This window comes from Grammomys surdaster, unplaced genomic scaffold (genome assembly GCF_004785775.1).
Source record: "Grammomys surdaster isolate TR1022 unplaced genomic scaffold, NIH_TR_1.0 126158, whole genome shotgun sequence".
Lineage (NCBI taxonomy): Eukaryota > Metazoa > Chordata > Mammalia > Rodentia > Muridae > Grammomys > Grammomys surdaster.
Window position 1 is genome coordinate 2,741,619 of NW_021620966.1, and position 14,577 is coordinate 2,756,195.

A 14,577-nucleotide genomic window follows, 5' to 3' on the forward strand; every position below is an offset into this window, starting at 1 on the left:
GTCAGACTGTGGGAGACTCACTCACAGGAGCACGGACACTCATGTCACACTGTGGGAGATAACAAGTAGTTGGGCTCATGTGCAGCTACCCACAAACTCCTGTTCTGGATCCTACTCTATGCCGCTTTAACCACTGGGGCCTGTGGTTACAGGGTACAGGTTAAATTCTCATTGTCCACATGCTCACGAAAGAACTCCAGTGAAGCTCGTCCCTTCTTCAGCAGGGACACCTTTTTCCCTTCGGCCTTGCTAATGATCTTCAGCTGAGTCTCTCTATGGCGGGTTTTTCTTCCCAAGCTCACAGTTCTCTATCCTCTCTGCTGCTACCCAGTTCAGTTTAAATGTGTTCTGCCTCTACATCGCTACCCAGAGATGCCATCTTCTGCCATTATCAAAGCTTGTTCTAGTTTTCCTCTGATGTTGCTTAACCCAGACTCAAGTGCCCCTCTATTGTTGTTATCTTAGCAGTCTATGTCTACATAACTAAGTGTATACAATTGTGATGAACAAAGTGTGAACTAAGCATATCTCTACATACATGCAGTAAAACTACACTAGGTGTTTCAAATGTTCCTGAGGTCATTTGCATCAAGATTTTCTGTGTGTATAATGCATGTATATGTATGTATCTATGTAGGTATGCACACCCGACAGTGAACATGCAGAGGTCAGAGGACAACCCCAGGCTTTAGCTTCCACCACCTGTTTGAGCCAGGTGTTTGCCACTGTGCTATGCCTGCCAGCTTAGCTAGCCTGCAGGGATCCTCCTGTCTCTACTTCCCATCTCACTGTAGCACAGCTGTGTGCTACTGTGCTTGGTTCTGGGGCTCTAGACTGCAGTTCTTACATTTGGGTGGCAAGAACTTTCCCCATGAGCCATCGCCCTAGGCCCACTTTCAGGGTCATGCAAGGGGATGGTTTTAATTGCACTAGTTCACTGGTTTTGAACTGGTATGCAAGGAGTAAAGAGTAAGAACCTAGAGAATCCTGTAAGCCCCCAATACAGTAGACAGGCACACTTCAAGACACAGCTGCTTAACTTTCACCTGGTTAGTTCAGTCTTACTGCCTTCTGTCACAGGAGGAAAGGCCAGCGTAGGTCCATGCAAGTCAACATGTGTGTGAGCATGTGAAGACACACGTGACTTATTCGATCGATCATCTATTACTAACACGTACTATTTCCTATAAGTCTCCCCTTTAAAGCTCCAGTGCTTCTTCCTGCTCTTGTCTCTGCAGCTGGCCTTGCTGCCTATTTGACTCAGAAATTAAGGGCAGTCGAGGGCACTTAGCATCCTTCCAGAAGCTCGTTCTGCCAGCCATAGCCACTCACCGCCTGCACCTGGGCCTCCGCTGCCTTCCCACTCAGAGACTATGGCTGACGTGGCTGTGCTCCTGAGGCCTCTTGCCTACTGTGTTCATTCTGTAGTTTCCCCTGCTCTTTGGCACTCTTTTTACCCCTCTCTACTAGACCACTCCTACCAGCACAGAAACATGCTGGGTTCTCTCCTATCATAAGGAACAAGCCGAGACTTGTCCCACATCTCTCCAGGCTTTTGGATCACTTTTTGGTTTATCCTCCATCAAAATAAAAGCAAAGAGAAACCACAAGAACAACCCTACTTGAAAGGGTTGTCTATGTTGTCTCTGACCATCTGGATCAATTAACTTCCCCTTCCCTCCTCACCCCATACCTCTGCTGGCCATAAGGTGTCAAAGTCAACTCAGTGCCATTGCCACTCTTGAACTCACTCTCTTAGGCAATCTAATAGTTTTCAGTTCTAGTCACATCAAGGTTCCAATGCTAATAAAGGAGTCCAATGCTGATAAAGGCTAGCTGCCCATCAACTTACCATCTACCATTCCAATACTGGTTTTCTATGGTCACTGAAATCTCTGCTATGGACTGCATGCTTCTGTTTCTCTAGAATTCCTATGTTGAAAGCTGAACCCTCAGTAGGATGGTATGGACTGGTGGAGGCTTTGGGAGGTAATCAGGCCCTGAGATGGAAGCCCTCATAGACAGTTTAATGAATCCTTCCACTTTTGGTGCTGGGGATCAAAGCCAGGGGCTTGCATATGCCTCAGTTTGTGTTCTACCTCTACACTAATGCCTGGATGAATGCACTTTAAGTAGAGGAGAGAACTTGCATCCTCTCTCTGCAATCTGCCACATGGTGACACATTGAGAAGTCAATCATCTGCATACCAGGTTCTCCAGAGACACGGAATCTGCCAGCGTTTTGACCTTAGACTTCTCAGCATCTAGAATGGTGAGAACTAAATGTATTTTGTTTAAGTCATCTAGTGTGTTGTACTTTGGTATAGTGGCAAAACCCAAACAAGACAGTCACTTTTAAGAAAGTAACACACCAATGTACCTTTTATGTGCCAGACTCTTATCTAGATCCAGGAGAACAGTGAGGTAAAAGAAAAATATTCTGTCTTCCAAGAACTTACATTACACACAGTATAGCAATATGTCACAGAATCCATATTTCCTTTTGACTTTGTTTGGCTCCACTAATATAACTGTTACATGAATATCTATCTATACACGCGTTTCATATATGTCTCATAAATATGTCATGCATATATATCATATTTGTGATGGACATTAACTGATTCAGAAAATAATTGTTAACATTCATATTCCAGGTAAATATTAGGCATAAATTGGGAATATAGAATGTTTTCCCCATTCTCGCTGCTAGGGATGGAACCCAGGGTCTATCTCATCCTGTGCCCTGAGCTATCCCTGAGTCCTTTATTCTTACTTTCATAGTTTAGTATGGGAAAACAGAAAGCAGATTCCTGCCGTGCTGTCTGATAAGTGCTGTGCTAAAGGGAGACACACAGAGAGAAGAAAAGTTCTCAGTGGGAAGGTATGACTAAGCTGAATCTTAATGACACATGAGTTGACAGGATAAGGGGAGGGAGGAAGACATGCATGGTGTCAAGTCACAAGGCAAAGAAGCTAAAATAGCACGAGATAGATACTCTCAGAAGGGTATGATGGCAAGATGCCTCCTAAGGTTGAGGGGTGGGAGAGAAGAGAGAGACAGAACACAGGCGGCAGGTAGAGGCGATGAGGCAGCAAGAAGGATCTGCAAACCACAATGGGTCTTATTTATCAGCTTATAGAATTTCCAATTTCCTTTACAGACAACAAATAACGACTGAGAAACTAAAAGTGGGGAATGATATAATCACGTTTTAATTTTAGAAAGATCACTCTGGCAGGACTAAGGAAGATGGAGTTAGACAACAAGGACCAGACTAAGCAGGTGGCCAACAGTGGCTGCCAATAGAAAATAATGCAGGCGTAGTCTAAGGCAATAGTCTTCATAAAAGGTGAGAGAATATTGTCTTAAAAGCTTTTAGAAGAGAAAAAAAAGCCATGAACATTTATCAGCAACAGCAGACCTTGCTTGTCTGCCTGCCTAAAGCTCTGGGCCCTGCTAGTCCACTTTTCTCCAGAGATTCAATCTCTGTACTTATCCTTGTGCACACAGAGGGACCCATCCTTCCATCATTGGTACATTGTGCTTAGTCTAATTTAACAATAGCAATTCGTTTCTATGGCTGCAGATGGTTAAGGGTGGGTATAAGGTTCAGTTATACTCAGTAAAACATATGGTGGAGTCCTCTAAGAGCATGTAGGAAATACTTATTCAACAAAAATAATATACAGAGACTAGCTAGGTTTTTGTGCATATGAATTATGTTAAAAAAACTGAGCAACTAGACATGTGATGTTGAGGTATAGTAATTAAGATTAAGGTCATCATTGAGGGAAGGGGATAACGGATCCCTGACCATGTTCTTTAGTCAGTGGATTAACCAATTCTGGAGCAGCAATATTTTATACCTAATTATTCTGTGTTATCAGTAAGCTACGATTTCAAGAAAACCAGAGAACACTCTCTAGCAAGGAGACTGATACTACGGGGTAACAGCCCACAATAAGCTTCCAGAATAGTCTTTTTTTTTTTTTAAACAAAAAGGGTTCATTTATTTTTATTATGAGTATGGGTATTTTGCCTGCATGTAGGTCTGGGCACCATGTGCATGCAGGGCCTGAGAGGGGGTTGGGGCCTCTGGAACAGGAGTTACAGACAGAGTTCTAGTCACTTTTGGGTCCTGGGAACAGAACCAACCTGGGTCCTTTGGAGAACTGGCAATGTTCCTAATCACTAAGCTATTTCTCCAGTCCCCAGAAAGAGTATTCTAATATTTTGTTAAATCCAGTTATTCAATCTCTAGTTTGCTGTACTTAAAAACGAGCCAAGCTTGAGAAACAATTAAAAACCTACAGGTTGCAATAGCAACATTATAAACTACAAAGAGAGTTAAAGAACATTTACTTACCTTTGCGTAAGCTTTCCCACCTTTTAATTCCTGCAAATACAGAAGACACTATAAGGAAGGACACTGTATGATGAAGGATGTAAGACTATATGCGTGTCACACAATTCCAAAGTAGACATTTATACGCTAGTAAATGTCTCAGACAATATACACTGAGCGATTTCAACCTGACTATTCAAATCAATAACATCTTTAAAATGACCAAAATTTTCCCTTTGCTTGAAACTTTATCTATCTATTTAGTTTTTGATATGGAGTCTCTATATGCTGCACAGACTGACCTTGAGCTTCTGGACTTCAAGTGACTCACCTCAGCTTCCTGGATATTGGGACAGTAGGCCACATTTTTGCTTTTAGGATACCACATAGCTGTGAGGGCCAAGTGTGAGGAAGGCACTTAGAACAATGCCTAAGACTCTGTGCACTCCGTTTCCTCTTATTATCACAGAGAGCTTCCTTTCTTCAAAGTCACTTTGAGAATGTGTTTACTGAAGAGTTGTCACTTCCCTTGTGTGACTCTGATACACTATCTATCATGCCTATCTTTTACACATTGAATTTAAAGAAGTCTAGACGGTCCACAGGGAGCTCTGTCACTACTTAGGACTATCTGCTGCTCTTTCCCTTTCCTGCCACTGTTTCTAGTCCATATGAACTAGCGAAATTTCTTCAGTATTAGGTTGTTCTCACGTCCTTTAATGGTGCCATTCTTAAACAAACATAAGGAAACATCCATTAGGGATTCTGTGACTCCCTAACTTGCTGTCATTTATGGTCAAAATTCAAAAGGTGTAAACCTCTATCCAACTCTAGTTAGCCCTCTTCAGCTGGATTTGTCCTCATTCTCCCTCTCTAGTAGCTCAGGATCCCCAGTGACCTTCATTTTACAGAAGCGAAAAGCTCCCTGTTTTCATCTTAGTCTCTCAGCAGCATGTGATAGCTTGGTCAATGACCTCCCTCGATGCCACACCTCCTCCCTGATGCCACGCCTCAATGCCACGCCTCCCTGATGCTACACCTACTGCTTCCCAGGCTGCTATTCCTCCTGCCTTTCCTTTCCAGCATCCACTCCTTTAGTTTGCTTCTACAGAAAGAATGCTAGCTGTTCCTTAGTTATTTGCTCTCACTGTCCATGCAACTAATAGAAACCTGTACTTTTAGTTGGGTATCTGGTTGTGCCAAATAATGGACTATCTCTGTGTGAAACTGCTTTCCCCAACCTAAGCATTTCTACTGTGAGACATTAAAACCAACTCTCCCACCACCAAAGCAGCAGCATGATCTTATAAAACAGTGGCTCTCAACTTTATGAATGCTGTGACCTTTTAATACAGTTCCTCATGTAGTGACCTCCAATATAAAAATTATTTCATTGGGTGTGGTGGAACATGCCTTTAATTCTAGCACTTGGGAGGCACAGTCAGGCAGACCTCTGAGTTTAACACCAGCCTGATCTACAGAGTAAGTTTCTTGACTCCAGGAGAGCAAGTACCATACAGAGAAACCCTGCCTCAAAAACAAAAACAAAAACAAAAACAAAACCAAGCAAACAACTCCCCCCATCAACAACAAAAAACCCCAACCAACCAACCAACCAAAGCTCATTGCAACTTCATAACAGTACTTTTACTACTGTTACAAATTTTTATGTAAATATCTGATATGCAACCCCTGTGAAAGGGTCATTCAACCCCACCGAAGGGGTCATGATCCACAGGTTGAGAATCACTGTTATAAATGCTTCTCCTATTAAAATTTCCCAGTGAATCAGGTATGGTATGCCTGTGGCATATGCCTGTACTCTCTGCACTTGGGAACCAACCTATCTATCAAAAAGTGCTGGCGGGATAGCTCAGTTGGTAAGAGTGCTTGTTGTATAAGAATGAGGACCTCGTTCGGAGACCCATTTAAAAAGTCAGGCGTGGCCACGTGCTGCTTCTGCCCAGTGCTGGAGCAGAGAGCAGCAATACCTCCTCAGTTTTCTAAAGCAACACTCTTCCCTAAGTTATTCTCCATTATCTTCCTCCCCCCCTTTTAAATGTGCAACATTCACTGCTATATGAACTAATTTTATTTTGCTACACACTTGCTTTCTGTTACCCAGTTCTCACCAGAAAGTAAAGTATCAGACATCCGGAACTCTAGGTGACTAGAGCTGCTTCCCTATGTCTGTTTAGGCAGCAGGGATCTCTAACAAATTCAATCTTTTCATAAATCTGTTCATAAAATGGTATCTTATTTGTAGTTTTAATTTGTGTAAGATTGGGTATATTTTGTATTTTTACAATACTTTTGGGGGAGGAAACATATTGACACCTATCAACTTCTCATAAGTGCTGTTGATTCTTTAATATTGTGTAAAGGTGTTCTTTCTCGATTAATGGCTTTTTTTTTTTTGGACTGATTGACAAATAGTTTCCCCTAATTTGTGACTTTCCTTACATTTTTTTTTTTTTTGGCAATGGTTAACATGTTTAAATAGATGGGTTCTCTGATGCTTCTTTCATACAATACTTAGGAAAGGCTACGTAGAATAAATAATCTCAACTCCCCGAATAGCCAAATACAGCAGATCACTGGCAACTTAGCGAATTCTCTTCTGGAATGTTAGAACCTACTGGCCACCCAACCATGAATGACGGTTTGGTGTGGGTCACAGGGCTAGGTTCTAACTAGAGGGATGCATATAAAAGACACAGGTACCAGTTTTGAATCATGTCTGTCCCTATGTCACTATTTAAGGGAGAACAAGGCTGGAGCTGCCCTTAGATCTGAAGATGGAACCATATGCTATAGGTGGCACAGCTACTACATTTACCCCAAGTTGTGACGCGGCTTCTGTACCATTTTGTTTAAGCCTTGACCCTGGGTCTGTTTTACTAGTTTAACACATATGACTTAGGTTTTTTTTTTTTTTTTGTCAACTTGACACAAGCTCAGGTCATCCAGGAAGAGGAAATATCAATTGAGAAAATGCCACCATCAAATAAACTGTAGACAGGTCTAAGGGGGCAGCTTCTTGATTAGTGATTGATGGGTGGTGCCACTCCTGGGCTGAGGTGTGTAAAGAAGCTGACAGAGCAAGCTAGTAGGCAGTGTTCCTCCATGGCCTCTGCTTCCGTTCCTGTCCCTAGTTCCTGTCTTGACTTCTCTTCTCTCGGTGACCAGTAAGATGAAATGAACTCGTCCCTCCTCAGGTTGCTTTGGCCATAATGTTTATCACAGCAGTGGGAAGCAAACTAAGACACGTCCCAGTGGATATATCAAACCCTTATGAGAAAGGGTTTATCTGAGGTATGTCCTGGTATAACTGGCATTTATAGTTTCTGTTTATCTTACTAGAATTTGAGCTTATTTGATTTGTAGGTGGGCTTTACTTTAAGTTGGTTATATGTTTTGTTGTTCTTAAAATGCAAAGACTAGCACATCATCCTTCAAGGTTCATGATTAGAAGTATATCCAGACAGGGTGTTGATGAGTGAGCACAGTCAAAACAGCACGGTGAAGGCAGAATGCTTTGTTTTGTCAGCTGATCCCTACACTCAGAGGCAACCAAGGACTAGCTCTTTAGATTTAAAGCCCGACTTGCCCAAGGTCTCACGGTTGGTATGTTGTGGCATGCTTGGGGCTCAAAGTCAGGTTGGTGTAAGTTCACATCTGCCTTCATTGTGCCAAACTTCCTTGGCAGAAGCCTCGGCTCAATTACCATTGCTCCAAACACAACTATTTCCATGAAGACTTAAAAGTTGTAAATCACTTCTGTACACATGCATTTATTACATTCTAACTGAGTGTATTAAGCAATATTAAAAAAGGCTAGAATATGGCCACCCGCATCATAGTGCTATCAATTCACTCAAAACATGGGATGGCAGATCTAAGAATATAGCTTTTTATCTGACACAGAAAGATGCAGGATGGAGTGGGAAAGAGCAAAGGACTCTCATTCTAAGCCTTTATCTTTGCCAACACATACATGTACTTTGGCAGCTTAAAGGTATATAAAGCTGGGCATGGTGGCATGCCTGTAATTCCAACGCTTGGGAGACAGAGGAAAGGAGCATCACGAGTTTGAGACAAGTGCAGGCCATGTGTGAGTTCCAGGCCAGCTTTAGCTAGCTAGTGAGTCCTTGTTTCTGAAAAATCAGAACAAGAAAATGGGTATAAAATGTAAGACACACTGTTGGGTCTTTGTTTATAAAGGCAAAGTCACATGACACAACCTAGGCTGGCTTTAAATTTGCTATGTAGCTCAGGCTAGCCTTGAACTTGGGAGCTTCCTGTCTCTGCATTTCCAGTTGTCATGATTACAGGGTTTCCACTGTCAGGCTTGTCTATGCAGTTCCTAGTTTAGAGCTGATAGTTAATTCATTAATAGCAGTGACTAACAGACTGCTCTTTTTTTAAATTAAAAAATCAGGATCTTACATGTACGTTTCCTCAGTCTCACACATAAAAACAAAAGACATACAAACAAGGACGGAGGTTTGTGTTTGCGTCTTCCCTTTACCATTCATTAACAATGTAATACATCTGTAAATCTGGGTGAGTTATTTCATTTCTCTGAGCCTTGGTTTTTCTGAATATGAGTTGGTGACTGTAGCTGACTATGGTTTCTGAAAGGGGAGGAATAATAGGCCCTTTTTATACCTTCCGTACAGACACTCTGTAGATACAAGGATCCAGGATGCCGGTGGAGGCGCTGGCACTCATTTTGCACATAAACGAGAACTTCTTTCTCCAGTGAACACAATTTGCTTGCACCACCTCCCTGAATAGGAAAAAACAGAAACCGAAATGCCAATAACTACTATGTTAAAAACACTCACAACCTCACTTAAGTCTACAGTGAAAAGCTAGATAGAAGTCAGTATTTGTAGGTATGGGGAGACAGATCAGTGAGACAACTCCTTGTTGCAAGTTCAAGGACTCGAGTTTGGACCATGTAAAAGCCGGATGTCTGCAATCACAGCATTTGAGAGACAGGGACCTCCTGGAGCAAGCTGACTACACAAATGGCAAGCTCTGGGTTCAGCTAGAGACTCTGACTCTATAAAGGTGACGAGCACCTCAGGTGCTACTTGACTTCCACACTCAAGCACACACAGGCACACATACAAATGGAACGGTCAGTATGTGCAAGCAGTGGAACAGCAATACTTGGCTATTCGAAATGCAAAGAAGTTAACTTACTCATCAATCAGTTTAAAATCAGTCTTCAATGTTCATTTACTTCCTGTGTGCTGAGCATACTTCTGAATGTTTAAAATACAAGATAACAGACAGAATTTCTAACCTTGCAGGGCTTCATGCAAGAGAAAGAAATACACACAGATACCCTACTTTCTCTCTAGCTACTTCAGCAACATGAACTGCATGTTTATAACATGGCATGTAATCTCACAGTAATGCTAAAATGCAGTTGCCATTTCCTGAATTGCACAGGCCACAGGACGGGAGTTAACTCAAGATAATTTAGTTAGCTCAAGCCATTAACTCTGAAGCCCCTTGCCCACAGCCCTAAGTCTTCTGTTTTCTCAACAACTTTCCTCTTCCAAATTTCCTGACTTTTGTACAAGATGTTCTCTTTATTCTTCTGTGTAGGTTCAAGGGACTTTGCTTTAGAAAGGAAAATGATTTTCTTGCTTATGGAAAGAGATAGAAAATGGGGGAAGAGAATGGTTATAAATAGAGAAAGATGGATAAAGCAAAGGAATGTTCTCTACATTTACTCATCAACATAATTAATATAGGCAACATAAAATTTTAATATGTATATTATTTTATATATACTTTTTTTGAGAGATCGGGGGTGGGGATGGAGGGGGTGGGGGGGTCTCACTGTGTAGACCTGCTGGCTGGAACTCACCATGTAGACAATGTTGGCCTCGAATTCAAAGAGATCAACTTGCCTCTGCCTCTTAAGTACCATCCCACCTGGCCTTAATATATTTATTAATTATTGAGAATTTCATACAAGCACATAAAATGTATTTTGGTCACAATCACTCCTACTCCTCCCCTAAATCCTCCCATATCCGGTCCCACTTCCCACTCCCTTCCAATGTCATGTCATTATCCTCTTCCTCTCCCTGACCCCCTCCTCCTCTTCTTCCCCTTCTCACAACTCACTGAATCCAATGTGTGCAGCCCATATACTCATGTGTATAGGAGCATCCATAGAGGCACATCTCTAAAGAAAGCCTGACATGAAATGTCATGCCTAGCTCCTCAGTCAGGCGTGAAGGATCTTGGGCCCTCCTTACTCCATGCTGGGATGTTGACAGGGTTGATTTTGTGCAGGCCACCACAGATGCTGTGAGCTCATGAGAGCAATATTCCTGTCAGGCCAGAAGACACTGTTTCTGTCCAGTCCTCCCTGACCTCTGGCTTACGGTCTTCCCACCCCGTCTCCTGTGATGGATCCTGACAGCACAGATACAATGAGGTTGATTTTCCTGTCCTCATGAAGTACAGAGTAGGATCATTTCTCTGGAGCAACAGAGGCTGATGGGTAAGGTAAGAATTTAGATAAATTTAGATAAATTCAGATTTAAAAAATGGAGGAAAGGACACATGGGATGAACACAACAGTGTGCCAAGTCGTTGCTGTCTCTGGGAATAAAACAGATGTCCATCAAGATCACTGCGGTTGGGTTTGTAGATAAACTTTTAAGAAGCTCAGAAACATTCAGGAAAAAAAAAGCCACAGGACTTTTAGTTCTTGTCTTCCTCACAGCATCAGCCATGTGTCTGGAGCTCCTAAAAAAGGCATGGAGATGATGCTGATGACCTGGGACCGGCAGGAATTCACCTCAAGGCACGTGCTCGCTTCTGTGACTAACACCACTGGGGTAGGATCAGGTATCCAAAATCAGACTTTTTAAAAAAACATGATAGTTTATTGTCCTTAGAAAAACACATATAAACTTCTAGCTATCTGAAGATAGCTTCTTCTTCTTTCTCCCCAAAACTTACCAAGTTTGTTTTGTTGTTGTTTGTATCATCTCATAGGTAAACAAAAACAAGCAGTCAGGGACAGACAGGAATGGTAACTAATTTAGCAACGGAGGAAATCTGAACCTGATGCTGTAATGTGGAAAGCCAAGAGTGGAATCTTAAATTGGTTCTGAAACAAAATGAAGGACAGGCCAAGGGTGGAAGGATTGATTGAACACTGTTTTAGAAGCAGCCAGACCCTGACGGGGTTCCCCTGATGGGGAACAGATGACACTCTGGCCTTTGACCCCAGGGCAGGCCTCAAGGGTGTGACGACAGCATACTGAAAGATGAGTCAGTGCTGACCCTTCCTCCTTAGCTGTTTCTGGCAATGCTGGAGACAGGCATGCATCCATCAGGAAAACACTAATGAGCTGGACACTGAGGACTCCCAACAAAACGGTCCAGCCATCTCAAATGTAGTAAAACCTCAAGATGCCAAGCTCCCTCCACCCGCACAGAGCTTCTCTCAGCTTGAGAGCTGCAGTGACATCTAAGCTAGCACCCAAGGAGAAGCTCTTACTGGGAGAAACAGGCCAAAGTGAACAGCACAGAACACAACTTCATCCAAACAGAGTCAATGTTGGGGGAAGAGAATTTCTCAAATGAAAAAACATGGGCTGAAGTGACGGTCCAACTCCTACGCTGACCTTTGACCTCACCTCTTACATCCAGGCATGTGCATGAGCCCCCACCCCCCACCACACATACATGCACAGATACATGTAGTAATAAAAAGAAATCACATCTACTATACAGGATTAAGATGTTCTTTAAAAACAACAAAAAGAACAGAGACCCCTAAAGCATGTTAATGGAAACAAAAGTCCTGGGTTCAGCCTTTCCTTTGCCATTTTGGACTTACTCTACCAATTCATAACCCAGAGGCCGGCCTTCATGGACTGCAAACCAGCTTCCTGCCGTCTACCCTTACTGTGCAAGTGGAGCAGCACCAGAGACAGCACAGCAGTCTGAGGGCTGACTCCTTGCTAGGTGGATCAGAACGAATAGCGTAGGGGACTGTGGTTTCCCGCCCTACCTGTTGACTTTCTCTTTGTTGTTGACAAGGCTTCATCTTTAAAATACATACATGTAAACCTCTGTTAAAGTAAAAACTTGGAAATTAAGACTATTACTAAGTGCTGAAAAATCTCAAAATGGAACAAAGTTACATCCGGCATAGCCAGCATGGAGACCCAGGCCTGTAATCCCAGTACTGAGGAGGAGGCTGGAGGAGCAGGACTCCAAGTTTGATGCCAGTATGGGCTGCACTACAAGACCACCTTTTTTTTTTAAAAAAAATATTTAACATTGAAAGCCATTATTTTCCAGTTGCTTTAAATAGTCACCTGGTGAACATTTTTTATTGTCTAATATATGGAAACCAAACGACCTCATTTTGTTCAGCTTTCTGTCACTATAACCAACGTCTGAGTCAAATCAACTTATAAAAAGGACAGGTTGACTTTGGTTCATTGTTTGGGGGTTTTGGCCCACAACTGACTGGTTTTGTTGTGCCGGGCCTGTGGCAAGGCAGCATATCATAGAGGAAGCATGTGCTGGATCGAAAGCCTCTCTCTCCACAGCAAGTAAGCAAAATGACAGAACGGGCCAGACTTACACAATCCCTCTGGGAGCATGACTCCTATTGACCTAAAGCCTTCCGACCTTTTAAAGGTTCCATTACCTCCTAACAGTGCCAAACTAGGAACAAACCTTCACCACATGGTCCTTTGGATCCAATTCATAGCTGGACCTTAAAATGTCACTAAGCTAACTATTCTAGATATAAAAACAAAACACAAATACTTCAAAGCCCCCAAACATTGGTTAATGTTATTGTTATTTACTTGCTTATGAAATATCAGTAATTCTCCAACCAAACTAATTAGAAACACATACTAGATTTTTATCTATTTTGAAACACTCTTACAATGTGGCATATTTATTATGATTTCATATACCAAATCATATATGCTACCATTTGTACAAATAGAGTGTAGCTTCACTTGAACAACAACAACATTAAAGATTCCAAGTGAATTCTGCATGCACCTGTTGTCTTTAAATACAATTAGGTGGGAAGTATTTCATGTTTACCTAGTTTATCTAGAGAGTGGAGGAAACCGACAGGAAGTCTGGTAGACTCGGGGGAAAAACCAGGTTAATAATAGCAATATAAAACATGGGCAGGGACTGTAGCATATAAGGAACAGGTTTTAATAAAGAGTATGGTATTACATCTTGCAGGGGAAAACCACACTTCTGGTTTCCATCCCTACCGGCTGACTTTCGCTTTAATGACAATGTTGACAGTAGTTACCGAGTGAGTGCTTTCAATACATTGTAATGCCACTCCATCTCCTCAGTATAGGAACTGAGAGAAATTAAGTAGCTTAGCCAACTTCACTACTATGAAAAAGAGCTAAGCTGAATTTAAGGCACTATGTAGAGTAGACCTATTGCACGTCCCAGTTATCTTCCAATATCCCAGTCAGGTTTCTCCCCCAGCCCTCCACTGAAACTGCTCACTAGTGAGCAATAGATTGCCAAGTCTGATGGGCTCTTTAATCGTTTTTTAAGTTATTTGTGTATACGTCATTGAGTGTATGTATGTCGGCATTAACATGTCCTAGCATGTGTGTGGAGGTCAGAGGACAACTTGTATCAGTTCTCTTTCTACTGTCTGGATTCCAAAGATTGAACTCAGGCTGTCTGTCCCCTTGGTAGCAAGTGCCTTTACCTGCTGAGCCATCTTGCTGGCCTCTTTCTTTAGTGTTTGGATGCATAGTATCATCTGTTAACTCTTGGGCCTACCTGGTGCCCCTGGCCTAGAAGGACTTAAGTCATATATCTACTTGTCATGGTACTGGACAGCGGTCTAACCCATCACATTAGTTGTGTAGTTAAACCAGTCAAGCCATTTGTTCAGGAGCACACGAGGAGACCATCAGTTGCTTATCCAGTGTCTCTCTTCTTCTTTAACATATCTAATTTTATGCATAGTCAGTTAAGCCTATTTTACAAGTCTTCTTTGCAGCTATGGGAAAGAGGGGGTTGATTTTATGCTAAGGTGTTATCATTAGAGACCACTGGCTTGGACTTCTGGAAAGGCACGGTAATGGAGGCTGTGCAGGGACTGTCCTTTTACCCTCTATTCCTTTCTCTTGTCTGAAAACTTTCATGACAACGGTTTTGAATGTCAGAA

General features: G+C 42.3%; 1 protein-coding gene across 1 annotated transcript in view; it reads right to left on the reverse strand.

The window, feature by feature from the left end:
• Positions 1–14,577, reverse strand: part of Fam102b (family with sequence similarity 102 member B) — a 52,956-nt gene that overhangs the window by 21,508 nt on the left and 16,871 nt on the right. The window contains exons 2-3 of the mRNA XM_028757416.1: positions 9,021–9,141; positions 4,371–4,400 (exon numbers count right to left, since the gene is read on the reverse strand). Coding sequence (XP_028613249.1) covers positions 4,371–4,400; positions 9,021–9,141 — 151 coding nt within the window. The remainder of the gene's footprint in view (positions 1–4,370; positions 4,401–9,020; positions 9,142–14,577) is intronic.